This window comes from Scyliorhinus torazame, chromosome 6, assembly GCF_047496885.1.
Source record: "Scyliorhinus torazame isolate Kashiwa2021f chromosome 6, sScyTor2.1, whole genome shotgun sequence".
Classification (NCBI taxonomy): Eukaryota; Metazoa; Chordata; class Chondrichthyes; order Carcharhiniformes; family Scyliorhinidae; genus Scyliorhinus; species Scyliorhinus torazame.
Genome location: NC_092712.1, coordinates 258,085,580 through 258,098,348, shown reverse-complemented (window position 1 = coordinate 258,098,348; position 12,769 = coordinate 258,085,580). Strand labels below are relative to the sequence as shown.

The window sequence follows — 12,769 nt, the reverse complement described above, 5'->3', positions numbered from 1 at the left end:
GCCCCTTGCTTTAGCGATGCCAGGGAACTGTCCTGCTCTGTACATGCTGAATTGAGCCTCCATCACTATCGTCATCTTCTGAATTCAGCATGTGAAAGAACAGTAATTGCTTCAAGGCATGAAGGTTTGTTAGTGCAATCTCTGCTTGGGAACAGGAGTGATAAGACTGAAGACCGACCCTTGCTTGAACAGTGCGGCTCAGACCATTATCTATTTTTTCCGGTGATGACCACAAATTGGATCCCACACTGATGCTCCATCCATTCCCATATGCTTCTGCCACTGCATCCAAGCTCTCAGGGCAGCCACTATCACCGGGCTTGTGAGTACCGGGCCGGGAGAACGGCAGAGGAACTGTTACCAATGCTCCCAAACCTGTGCCCTTAAATGAGGCCACCTCCACCCGCTCCCACACCGACCCCTCCCCCACGACCCACTTCCTTATCATGGCTATATTTGCCGCCCAGCAGTAGTTGTCTCAGACCATTTTTGATAAATATGCCGGTAGCGACTGTTGGACGCTTCTCCCCCAATCGGGACCACCGTGGGAACACTGCGACCGATCGCCCTGTGACTTTCCCGACTCGTACCCATGACGTACCCATGGGTTGTGACCTGCACTTTGAAAACGTCTGGTGTAAAAGAAACTCAATTAAAAGCATGTGTGCAGGAACTGGCCTATTTGTCAATCCCTTTCTTGTCCTGGTATCCACTCTAAGGCGAGTCCACCTTAGATGTCGCCATAATGTCAGATTGGGGAAAAGGCTGGTAGCCCTGTTTAATCTTGAGCAAGGCAGTGAATTTTGCTCATGTTATAACAACACCAGGGTACTTGAGGCTCTCCTGGGTTGCTGGGGACCAAGACTTCAATCGCTTGAACTTTGGCTAGCCAATAACCGTCTGAAATTTTCAGTGAGATTTTTATTGTTGGGCTTCTTTCCCAACATCTTTTAGAACTTGATCTTGTATTTGATTATTTCTGGTCTCTCCAGCAACATGTAACATTATCTTAAAAATAACCAGAAAATGGTTTTGGCTTCTCAAGGAATTCATTTAGAAATGTATGTAGGCGAATCTTTCTCCACAAACCTGGTAAGTGTGGTATTATCATAACTATAAGCATTACAAGGGTTAATGTAGTACCATGAATAGCCTCTAGGGGGAGCTGCAGATACTATATAAGGCAGTGATGCTAGAACTTGGGGAGGAGTGTAAGCAGGAGATAGCTAGTGAAGGTCATAAGAGCAGCTAGTGTGAGAAGGTTAGATTACAGTTTATACCAGTGAGTGAGATTAGTAGTAGATGAGTATAGTTAGATATTATTGATCAATTTTGTATTCTAAAAGGACTGTGTCAAAACCCAGTTTAGTAGTGTAAATAAAATCATAGCTTTAAGTAAAAGCTACACTGTGGTCTTTGTGGAATACTACGCCAACCACCCTAAATAAGCAACACAAAGAAAACCACAGTTAAGTTCTAATTTGGGCTCTAAATAATACCTGTCAAAATGTTAGAATGTGAGCCTGCAAATGAAGGTGAGGCTTATGGGGTTCTTACCACTTCCTTCCAAGGGCATGCACATTTCTTGGTGGGAAGTCTTTGACTTTTTAAAAAAATATATATATTTTATTAAAGTTTTCAAACAGAATTTTTCCATTTTACAAATCAACATAAAAATAGTACAGTAACTGATAAATAACATTATTTAAATAATATAGTGAACTAACAAAGTAACAAAAAAATAGTGTCCCCCCCCCCGGGCTGCTGCTGACTATCTATTTTCCCTTAACGTTCCGCGAGATAGTCAAGGAACGGTTGCCACCGCCTGGAGAACCCCTGAGCCGATCCTCTCAACGCAAACTTCATCCGTTCTAGTTTTATGAACCCTGCCATGTCGTTTATCCAGGCCTCCACGCCGGGGGGGGGTTTCACTTCCTTCCACTTGAGTAAGATCCTTCGCCGGGCTATCAGGGACGCAAAGGCCAAAATATCGGCCTATTTCGCCTCCTGCACTCCCGGCTCTTCCGCTACCCCAAATATCGCTAACCCCCAGCCTGGCTTGACCTGGACCTTCACCACCTTAGAGATCACCTTTGCCACTCCCCTCCAGTACTCATCCAGTGCCGGGCACGACCAGAACATGTGTGTGTGGTTCGCCGGGCTTCCCAAGCACCTCCCGCACTTGTCCTTCATTCCGAAGAACCTGCTCAGTCTTGCTCCCGTCATATGTGCTCTGTGTAGAATCTTAAATTGAATCAGGCTAAGCCTGGCACACGAAGACGAGGAGTTTACCCTGCTTAGGGCATCAGCCCACAGACCCTCCTCAATCTCCTCTCCCAGCTCTTCTTCCCATTTTCCCTTCAGCTCCTCGGCCATCGCCTCCCCCTCGTCCCTCATCTCCTGATATATTTCAGACACTTTGCCCTCCCCAACCCATACCCCGGAAATCACTCTATCTTGGATCCCCTGTGTCGGGAGCAGCGGAAATTCCCTCACCTGTTGCCTCGTAAACGCCCTCACTTGCATGTATCTGAAATTGTTCCCCGGGGGCAACTCATACTTTTCCTCCAGCGCTCGCAGGCTTGCAAACGTCCTGTCTATAAGCAAATCTCTCAGTTTCCTAATTCCTGCTCGTTGCCAGCTCTGGAACCCTCCGTCCATCTTTCCTGGGACAAACCTGTGGTTATTCCTGATCGGGGACCACACCGAGGCACCCGTCACCCCCCTGTGTCGCCTCCACTGCCCCCAGATCCTTAAGGTTGCCACCACCACTGGGTTTGTGGTATACCTTTTCGGGGAGAGCGGCAGCGGCGCCGTCACCAGCGCTTTTAGGCTCGTTCCTTTACAGGACGCCGTCTCCAGCCTCTTCCACGCCGCCCCCTCTCCCTCGCTCATCCACTTACAAACCATCGCCACATTGGCGGCCCAGTAGTAGTCGTCCAGGCTCGGCAAAGCCAATCCCCCTCTGTCCCTGCTGCGCTGCAGGAACCCCCTCCTTACCCTCTGGGTCTTCCCTGCCCACACAAAACTCATAATGCTCCTGTCTATTTTCTTGAAGGCCTTCGTGATCAGAATGGGGAGACATTGAAACACAAAAAGAAACCTCGGGAGAACCATCATTTTTACCTCCTGCACTCTGCCCGCCAATGAGAGCGGCAGCATATCCCACCTCTTGAAATCCTCCTCCATCTGCTCCACCAGCCGCGTCAGATTAAGTCTGTGTAGAGTTCCCCAGCTCCTAGCTACCTGGATCCCCAAATATCGGAAGCTCCTTTCCACTCTCCTTAACGGCAGGGCGTCTATTCCTCTTCCCTGGTCCCCGGGGTGTATTACAAAAAGCTCGCTCTTCCCCATATTTAGCCTGTATCCCGAAAAATCTCCAAACTCCCTCAATATCTGCATAACCTCTGTCATCCCCTCTACAGGGTCCGCAACATATAGCAGTAAGTCATCTGCGTAGAGTGACACTCGATGTTCCTCTCCTCCTCTAACCACCCCCCTCCATTTCTTAGAGTGTCTCAACGCTATGGCCAGTGGTTCAATTGCCAACACGAACAGTAATGGGGACAGGGGACACCCCTGCCTTGTTCCCCGGTGTAGCCGAAAATACTCCGATCTTTGCCGGTTTGTGACTACACTTGCCACTGGGGCCCCATATAGGAGTCTGACCCATCTGACAAACCCCTCCCCGAACCCAAACCTCCTCAACACCTCCCATAAATACTCCCACTCTACCCTATCGAATGCCTTCTCCGCATCCATCGCCACCACTATCTCTGCCTCCCCCTCCGCTGGGGGCATCATTATCACCCCCAGCCACCGTCGAACGTTGACATTCAGTTGTCTCCCCTTTACAAACCCTGTCTGGTCTTCATGCACCACCCCCGGGACACAATCCTCTATCCTCGTCGCCAGCACTTTTGCCAGCAGCTTGACGTCTACATTTAGGAGTGAGATAGGCCTATATGACCTGCATTGCAGCTGATCTTTATCCCACTTCAGGATTAGTGATATCGTCGCCTCCGACATTGTCGGGGGTAGTATCCCCCTTTCTCTGGCCTCGTTAAAGGTTCTCGCCAGCAGCGGGGCCAACAGGTCCACATATTTCCTGTAGAATTCCACCGGGAACCCGTCTGGTCCCGGGGCCTTCCCTGCTTGCATGTTCCCCAGTCCTTTAGTCACCTCATCCACCTCAATTGGTGCCCCAGACCTGCCAACTCCTGCTCCTCCACCCTCGGGAACCTTAGTTGGTCCAGAGACTGTTGCATTCCCTCTTTTCCCCCCGGGGGTTGGGACTTATATAGCCTCTCATAAAAGGTCTTAAACACCTCATTTACCTTCCCTGCTCTCCGCTCCGTAGTTCCCGTTTCATCCCTAACTCCCCCAATCTCCCTCGCCGCTATCCTCTTGCGAAGTTGGTGGGCCAGCAGCCGGCTCGCCTTTTCCCCATACTCGTATCTCATCCCCCGTGCCTTCCTCCATTGTGCCTCTGCCTTTCCTGTGGTCAGCAGGTCAAACTCCGTCTGAAGTCTTCGCCTCTCTCTATATAGTCCTTCGTCCGGGGCCTCCGCATATCTTTTATCCACCCTTAAAATCTCCCCCACTAATCTCTCCCTTTCTTTGCCCTCTTGTTTCTCCTTGTGAGCTCTAATGGAGATCAACTCTCCCCTAACCACCGCCTTCAGCGCTTCCCATGCTACCCCCACCTGGACCTCGCCATTGTCATTGACCTCCAGGTATCTCTCAATGCATCCCCGCACCCTTCCACAGACGCCCTCATCCGCCAATAGTCCCACATCCAGTCGCCAGAGTGGGCACTTCTCCCTCTCCTCTCCTAATTCCAGATCAACCCAGTGCAGGGCATGGTCTGAAACGGCTATGGCCGAGTACTCCGTTCCTGCCACCTTCGAGATTAGTGCCCTACTCAGAACAAAGAAATCTATCCGGGAGTATACCTTGTGGACATGGGAGAAAAAGGAGAACTCTTTGGCCAACGGCCTAGCAAATCTCCACGGATCCACTCCCCCCATTTGTTCCATGAACCCCCTAAGCACCTTGGCCGCTGCCGGCCGCCTTCCTGTCCTGGATCTAGACCGGTCCAGCACAGTATTGAAGTCTCCCCCCCCGCCCCCCCCCCCATTACCAGGCTTCCCACCTCCAGGTCCGGGATACGTCCCAGCATCCGCTTCATAAATCACGCGTCATCCCCGTTCGGGGCATATACATTTACCAGCACGACCTCCTTTCCCTGGATTCTACCACTCGCCATCACGTATCTACCCCTGTTATCCACCACTATATTCCTAGCCTCGAACGACACCCGTTTCCCCACCAGTATCGCCAGTGCGCGAACACCCGGGCCCTCTTAATCGGCCCATTCAGGCCTCTCACATTCCACGTGATCAGCCGGATTTGCCCCCCCCCCCCCCCCGGACTAGCCATCCCCTATTCTAGGCCAGCCCCCCGGTCCGGGTCCCGCGCACCCACCCATCCCCCAGGCAGCGCCTTCCCGTCCCGACCACCTCTTCTCTTGCCAGCTCCCCCTTGCACTCAGCAGCAGGAACCCAGTTTAGTCCCCCCCCGCTAGATCCCCATCTAGCATGGTTACTCCCCCCATGATGCTTCCGAAAGTCAGCTAACTCTAACTGACCCCGGCTTCCCCCGTTCTCTCTTTGACCCCCCCTGCATGTGGAACTCTCTTCCTTCCTGCGCCTATCTTCCCGCCATCACCTCCATAGCGCGGGAAAAACGCCGCGCTTTCCTATCGGCCCCGCCCCCTGTGGCGCATCTCCCTCATTCCCCATCCGCACTCTTAGTCCCTTTTTCCACCGGCGCCCACATTTCTCCGTGTCCCCCCATCTAGAGGAGAGAAATTCCCCATCTATCGTTTCAATACTATAAACCTCCCATTCCCCAATTTACACTTCTGTACCACAACCTCGTTGTTTCCCCCCCAACATCAGTCTCTCAGTTCTAGTCCAGTTTCTCCTCTTGGATGAAGGTCCATGCCTCATCCGCCGTTTCGAAGTAGTAGTGCTCGCCCTGATGCGTGACCCACAATCGCACCGGCTGCAGCATCCCAAATTTTATTTTCTTCCTGTGAAGCACCGCCTTGGCCCGATTGAAGCTCGGCCTCCTTCTCGCCACCTCCGCGCTCCAGTCCTGATACACTCCTATCACCGCATTCTCCCACCTGCTACTCCGTACCTTCTTGGCCCAGCTCAAAACAGCCTCTCTGTCCGTGAAGCGGTGAAATCTCACCACTATCGCCCTTGTAGTTCTCCCGCCTTTGGTCTTCTCACAAGGACCCGGTGAGCCCCTTCCACCTCCAGGGTGCCCGATGGGGCTTCAGCTCCCATTAGCGTATGGAGCATCGTGCTCACATAAGCCCCAACGTCAGCTCCCTCCGTTCCTTCGGGGAGACCTAGAATCCGGAGGTTCTTCCTCCTCGAGCTGTTCTCCAGGGCTTCGAGCCTTTCGATACATCTCTTATGTAGCGCCTCATGCGTCTCTGTTTTTACCACCAGGCCCTGTATCTCATCCTCGTTTTCGGCTGCCTTTGCCTTCACTCCACGGAGCTCTATCGCCTGGACCTTTTGTGTTTCCTTCAGCCCATCGATTGCCAATAACATCGGCGCCAGCACCTCCTTCTTTAGTTCCTCCACACACCGTCGGAGGAATTCCTGCTGGTCCGGGCCCCATGTCGCCTGGGCTCCATCCGCCGCCATCTTGCTTTTTCCTTCTCTCCTCTCCGCTGCTCCAAAGGATCCTTCGCAATCTGGCCACTGCCACTGGTCTTTTCCATACACACTAGGGGGGACTCCTTGCTTCGTCACCCCACACTGGGTTTGGTCTGAAAAAATTTCCGTTGGGGCTCCCGAAAAGAGCCCAAAAGTCCGTTAGAACGGGAGCTGCCGAAACGTGCGGCTTAGTGCATCGCCGCAACCGGAAGTGTCTTTGACTTTTTTAACCATAATTTAAGCTCATTATACTGTTTGAAGGACCATGTCAGATAACAAAAGATAGCACAAGAGCTAGAACCTGTAATTTTGGTGCCATCGCAAATGTTTTAAAATATAGTTCATATCACTCGATTTGCTTTTTTAAAAGAACAGTTATATCCTAACCTTGGACTGAAGCGACCTATGGAGAAAATATTAATTTCAGGTGGTTTAAATTTCATCTGGATGGAGTGGGTTCTGCACTTTTAACTTATTCTATTGTGTGTGTGGTGTGTGTGTTTAGTGTAGTGGAAGAGTTTTCGGTACTTCTTGGTGCGTTCAGTTAAGTTCCTAAAAGAAACTCTTTTCAATCTGGCATGCTTTTAGAGCCACTTTTTTTTTGGTTTACCCATCGCCATCCATTAATTCCATAAGTGTTTCAATTACGGTGTGTAGGCACTTGTAAGGAGACGCATGCTTTTTGCATCAGCTGCTGGCCAGCAAAATGCAAATGCTACTCAAATATTTGCCTATTAATAGAAATCCAAAGCTTGACCTTGATTGCTTGGTGAGCAGCTGAGCCATTTAGACCGAACATTCTTGATTAGTACTGAACTGTTTGATGTGAGCTGGCTTTCTGGTGGTGATGGAGGGTAAGGTTGCTGTTTGCCTCTGGCCTAATTTTCTATTTAAAAAAAAAAAAAAACTGGTTATTGCTCTACAGTTGGAAGTGCTTGTGAGGTTTGGAAATCTGGTTTCTGTTTGGCTTTCAGTCAGTCAATACTTTAGGTATCAGCACATAAGTGAATAATTACCACTTTGCGCAAGGGACTGGAGGACAGTCATGGGAGCATACCCCAACAATAGGTTGATGTTTACAGGAGAAATTTGGGAGAATTTGATACACAAATTTAAATTAATATCAATTATAGGATGTATAACGCACACTTTAGTAAAGCTGCTTCAATATTGGTTTTGAGCTATTTTGTTGCAACAGATTACTGTTCATATTGTTAGGTGGGCAGGTGTAATTTAGTTGGTCATCTTCAAACTGAGTCATCTGAAATGACACCAGAGCTACCAGTTGAAAATAACAGCTCAACATAATGCTAGACCAATTAAATCGACACCAAGAGTTGCATATGAGGACTGAGTAAAATCTAAGAATCCTGCAGTGCTAATACTGGTTTGCCCTTGAGAATAGTAGTCATTGAGAAGTGAGACTTTCATGCTTGTACAGAAAACTAGTAAGACACGAGAGGTCTGTTGTTACTTACATGCTGATATTTTCTTTTTGCCACAGGTATTGCTTTTACAGATCTACCGGTAAGAGAATTATTTTCACAATATTTTTCCTAAGCTTGCTCTTATGTACACAAAAACAAAATATTGCAGATTCTGGAAATATGAAATAAAAATAGAAGATGCTGGAAATACTCAACAGGTCAGGCAGCACCCAAGATCAGCGACCTGAAATGTTAACTCTTGTTTCTCTCCACAAATGCGTGACCTGAGAGTGTCCAGCATTTTCCATTTTTATTTCTTGTTCACATATGTTTTTCTAAAGGTTTGAGCTGGGTGACTGAATAATTTTATAACTGTGACAGATTCCTGTTACAACTGACTCTTAATTCGACTTGATTTCAAATATTTTAAGCACTAAATCTCCACATTGTCTTGTTTTATGTTGCTTCATTTAAGTTTTGGGTAGTCTGAATTTTTTTTGGGTGCACAAAAACTGTTGTCATGATGTGTCATGCATTTTGGCACCTTTTTACTTCATTCTTGTTGATCATTCTGATGGGAATGAATTACCAAACTTAAGTCACATTTACGGCCCTCACAGAGAAATCATGAGGTTCGGTCCTACCCTTCACTCCAGAATTAATTAATACTTCAGGGCAGCAGCTTCGATATAAGACCTCTAGTTGTTTGTACTTCAAGGGTGGGATTCTTCTGTCGAACGGTTTGTGACTATTGTATTCAATGGACTTGACAAATTGAAGGCTTTGCTTGGGGGATATTATGGAGGAGGAATGAGAATAGCACAAATTGTGGCCTAATGGGTCCGATGCATATTTCTGAAAGCAGGAATATCTCTCCAGAATCTCCTTTTGACATTTATCATTAATAGTTGAGTTTAATATCCGAGTTGTCTGGAATCTTTCTCTTTCAAAATGGACAGTTACTAAATATTTTAGGAAAGTTTGGGCCTATGCTCCCTCCTGTTTCCCACAGTCTTTTCTTGGCTGCACTTGTACCATCAGAAGGTAATGGAACTGCTATTGTTATGGGTCAGGGTTCAGAGAATCCCAAAGTGTATCATGGAGTTCACCTGACCCACAACTTTTAATAGATTGTGGTATGGGGAGCACACAGCGCACTCTACAGGTATGGTACAGCAGAAAATGGACCAATGGTTTTTTAAAACAAAACAATGTTTATTCTATGAACTCAAGTTAACCTTTTTAAAACAAACAGTGAATTTCTTAGCAACCAGTAAATCAAATACACCTCCCAAAGAATACAACACTAAGTAATCTGTATGCTGTCCTTTTAACATCCAAAAGGCTTAACAAACCTTCCAACAGGAGCACATTAGGGTTTACATTCAAGACTGAAAACATTTATAATTCTTCTGAATTCACCAAATGATTAATAGATAGTCTTTTGATGGCAGAGATCAACAGCAGTGCAGCTCACTTTTAACTTCAGATTCAGCTCACTGAAAAACACAGACACACCCAAGCTCTTTCTCAATCTGAAACTAAAAAGCAGAAGTGGAGCTCAGCTCCACCCACACTCTGACATCACCCCAGTAACATGAGCAGCTCAATTTCTTAAAGGTACATTTCTTAAACACTTATTTCTTAAAGGGTACTCTCACATGACACTATCCAATATAAAAGCTTACTCTTACTCAGTACTTCACTCGGGGTCGCTTTGCCCTTCCAGTTGATGTCCAACATGCATGTTGTAAAAGCATCCAACCTCCTGTTTTCTGGGCTGGTCCATCACGCTCCTGATTTGTTCCTTGCAGATAGTGGACAAGCTTTGGCGAGTTACCTATGCAGGATTTCCAGCCTCTGACCTCTAATAATTGTACTTATATGGCTGGTCCAGTTAAGTTTCTGGTCAATGGTAACGCCCAGGATGTTGATAATGGGGTATAATGTCAAGAGGAGTTGGTTGGATTCTCTCTTGTTAGAGATGGTCATTTCCTGGTATGTGTGTGGCGCATATGTTACCTGCCACTTATCAGGCTAAGCCTGGATGTTGTCCAGGTATTGCTATATATGGACATTCAGCATCTGAGGAGCTGCGAATGGTACTCAGCATTGTGCAATTATCAAAGAACATCCCCACTTCTGACCTAATGATGGAGGGAGGAAAGTCTTTTTTGAACTGAAGATGGTTGGACCTTGGACATCACCCTGAGGAACTGCTGCAGTGATGTCCTGGGACTGTGATGATTGACCTCAACAACCACAACCATCTTCCTTTGTGCTAAGATTGATAACCCCCAACTTGACCATTTAATCTTCAACAAAGTGATTTTGTTGCAGTGAAAACATCTAACTTTCTTCATATCTCTCACCCCTCCAACAGACTGTTTTATTTTGTGGAGAAGCCTCCTTTGATTTTCTGATCACTCCCTCTCTTGCACATTCTCAGTTTATAGCTTTCTCTGGTTTAAAATTTATTCTAAAGAAATGCTTTGACCTATGATCCAGTTCACAGTCACCCGCAATCTCTGCGGCTTGTCTGACAGTTCTAACTTTCTGTTGCTCAACATGAGTTTTAATAATTGTGGGCAACGAATCTTTAAATTTCTCCAACAGAATTATCTAATGGCGTCATAGGAGGGGCTGGTTTAGCACAGTGGGCTAAACAGCTGGCTTGTAATGCAGAACAAGACAACAGCACGGGTTCAATTCCTGTACCGGCCTCCCTGAACAGGCGGCGGAATGTGGCGATTAGGGGTTTTTCACAGTAACTTCATTGAAGTCTACTTGTGACAATAAGCGATTATTATTATTGAATCAAGTTTTTTTACACAGAGGGTAGTGAGTGCCTGGAACTCGCTGCCAGAGGAGGTGGTGGAAGCAGGCACGATAGTGACATTTAAGGGGCATCTTGACAACTACATGAATAGGATGGGAATAGAGGGATACGAACCCAGGAAGTGTAGAAGATTGTAGTTTAGTCAGGCAACATGGTCGGCACGGGCTTGGAGGGTCGAAGGGCCTGTTCCTGTGCTGTACTTTTACTTTGTTCTTTGTTCTATTTTAATGCTCGCACCCACCATTCAAAATAACTTTTCTTAACCCTTTCAAATTCAATATAAGTCTGTCGAGATTGTTTTCTTACAGCTTGAAACTTTGTGTAAGCCTCCGATATCAGCTCATAAGCACGCAATGTAGCTTTCTTCACTGTCTCACAGTCCCCAGACCTATTCCCTGACAATGAGGCATAGACTTCACTCACCCTACCTTTAGTCTGGAAGAGTAGAGTCCAAATGTCGTGTGGCCATTTCATCTGTTTAGCTATTTTCTCAAAAGCACAACAAAAATGTCTCTGCATCTTGTTTGTTGGAGATTGTGAGAGCTTGTACATATCTGAACATCTCCCCACTAGTTTCATGTCCAGAACCACCTTCCCCCACCGTCTGATCTAACCTTTTGATTTCTGCAGCCTTTGTGCGCAGATGTAAGTCCCTCTCTGTCTTTCTTCCCTTGCGGCTTGTTCCATTTCCCTTTTAAACTCCCTCTCTCTCTCTCTCTCTCTCTCTCTCTCTCTCTGAAGAGCTTCACACTTGGGACTAACACATTTGGCATGGAGGATCGTGTTTGTGTGTTCACTAAGGGAACAACCTAATGCTAACACCTGTTTTTGTTTTTGCTGGAGCTCCAGTGCACGCAGCTCTGCAAAGTGGGGAACACGTTTGTAAAATCTATCCCTTTTTGTCACGTGGCACAGGAAAGCAAAAACTTCATTTCAAGTGGCTGTGTTACCCCAGTCATGTAATCGGCTCGGTACTGAGTGGATGCTGGCATATACGGATACCTTGTGTTCTGTATAGAGATGACCCATCTTGGGGAGGGGTGGATGTGTTAATTGGCTTTCCTTTCTGATTTTGCCACTTGGACTGCTATGCGCGCCAGGATCAGCAAAACTGGTCGGGTGTAGCGATGCTTTCTGGAGCCTGGATATGGAGCTATGTCTCCACTTGTCAGATCTCTGCTGTAACTGCCAAGCTACAATATCAATTTTCTCCCCATGGATCTTGAGGGGACACAATGGCATAGTGGTAACATCACTGCACTAATAATCCAGAAGCCCAGACTAATGCCCTGGAGGACATGGGTCCATGGCAGTTTCTGGAATTTACATTCACATGAATCTAAAGCTAGTCTTAGTACTGGTGACCATGAATCTATCATCAATTGTTGCAAAGATCCATCTGGCTCACTAATGTCCTTTAGGGAGGGAAATCTGCTTTTTTTATCTGGGCTGGCCTACATGCCCACAGCAATGTGGTTGACTTTGAACTGCCCTCTATATGGCTCAGTAAGTCACTCAATTCAAGGGCTTACAGATGGCAATATTCTTAATGGATGCTAGTTCCTTCTGGAAAGCCTATCCTGTGGACCTGACAAAGGCTTCAGCTGTGGCACAATAACCGTGATGCTAGCAATATCCACATCTCTCAAGGAATAAAAGAACAAAATCTTTTTGAATTTTGTTTGTTGCTGCTACAAAAGCTTTATTGATTGAAGTAATCCCTCCCCAAAACTATTTACATTTTTACACAGACCAGTTTTATT

General features: G+C 47.0%; 1 protein-coding gene across 1 annotated transcript in view; it reads left to right on the top strand.

Moving 5' to 3' along the window:
* ranbp9 (RAN binding protein 9) overlaps nt 1-12,769 on the top strand; it is a 176,763-nt gene that overhangs the window by 122,598 nt on the left and 41,396 nt on the right. Inside the window, exon 5 of the mRNA XM_072509589.1 lies at nt 8,245-8,267. Within this exon, the coding sequence (XP_072365690.1) occupies nt 8,245-8,267 (23 nt within the window). The remainder of the gene's footprint in view (nt 1-8,244; nt 8,268-12,769) is intronic.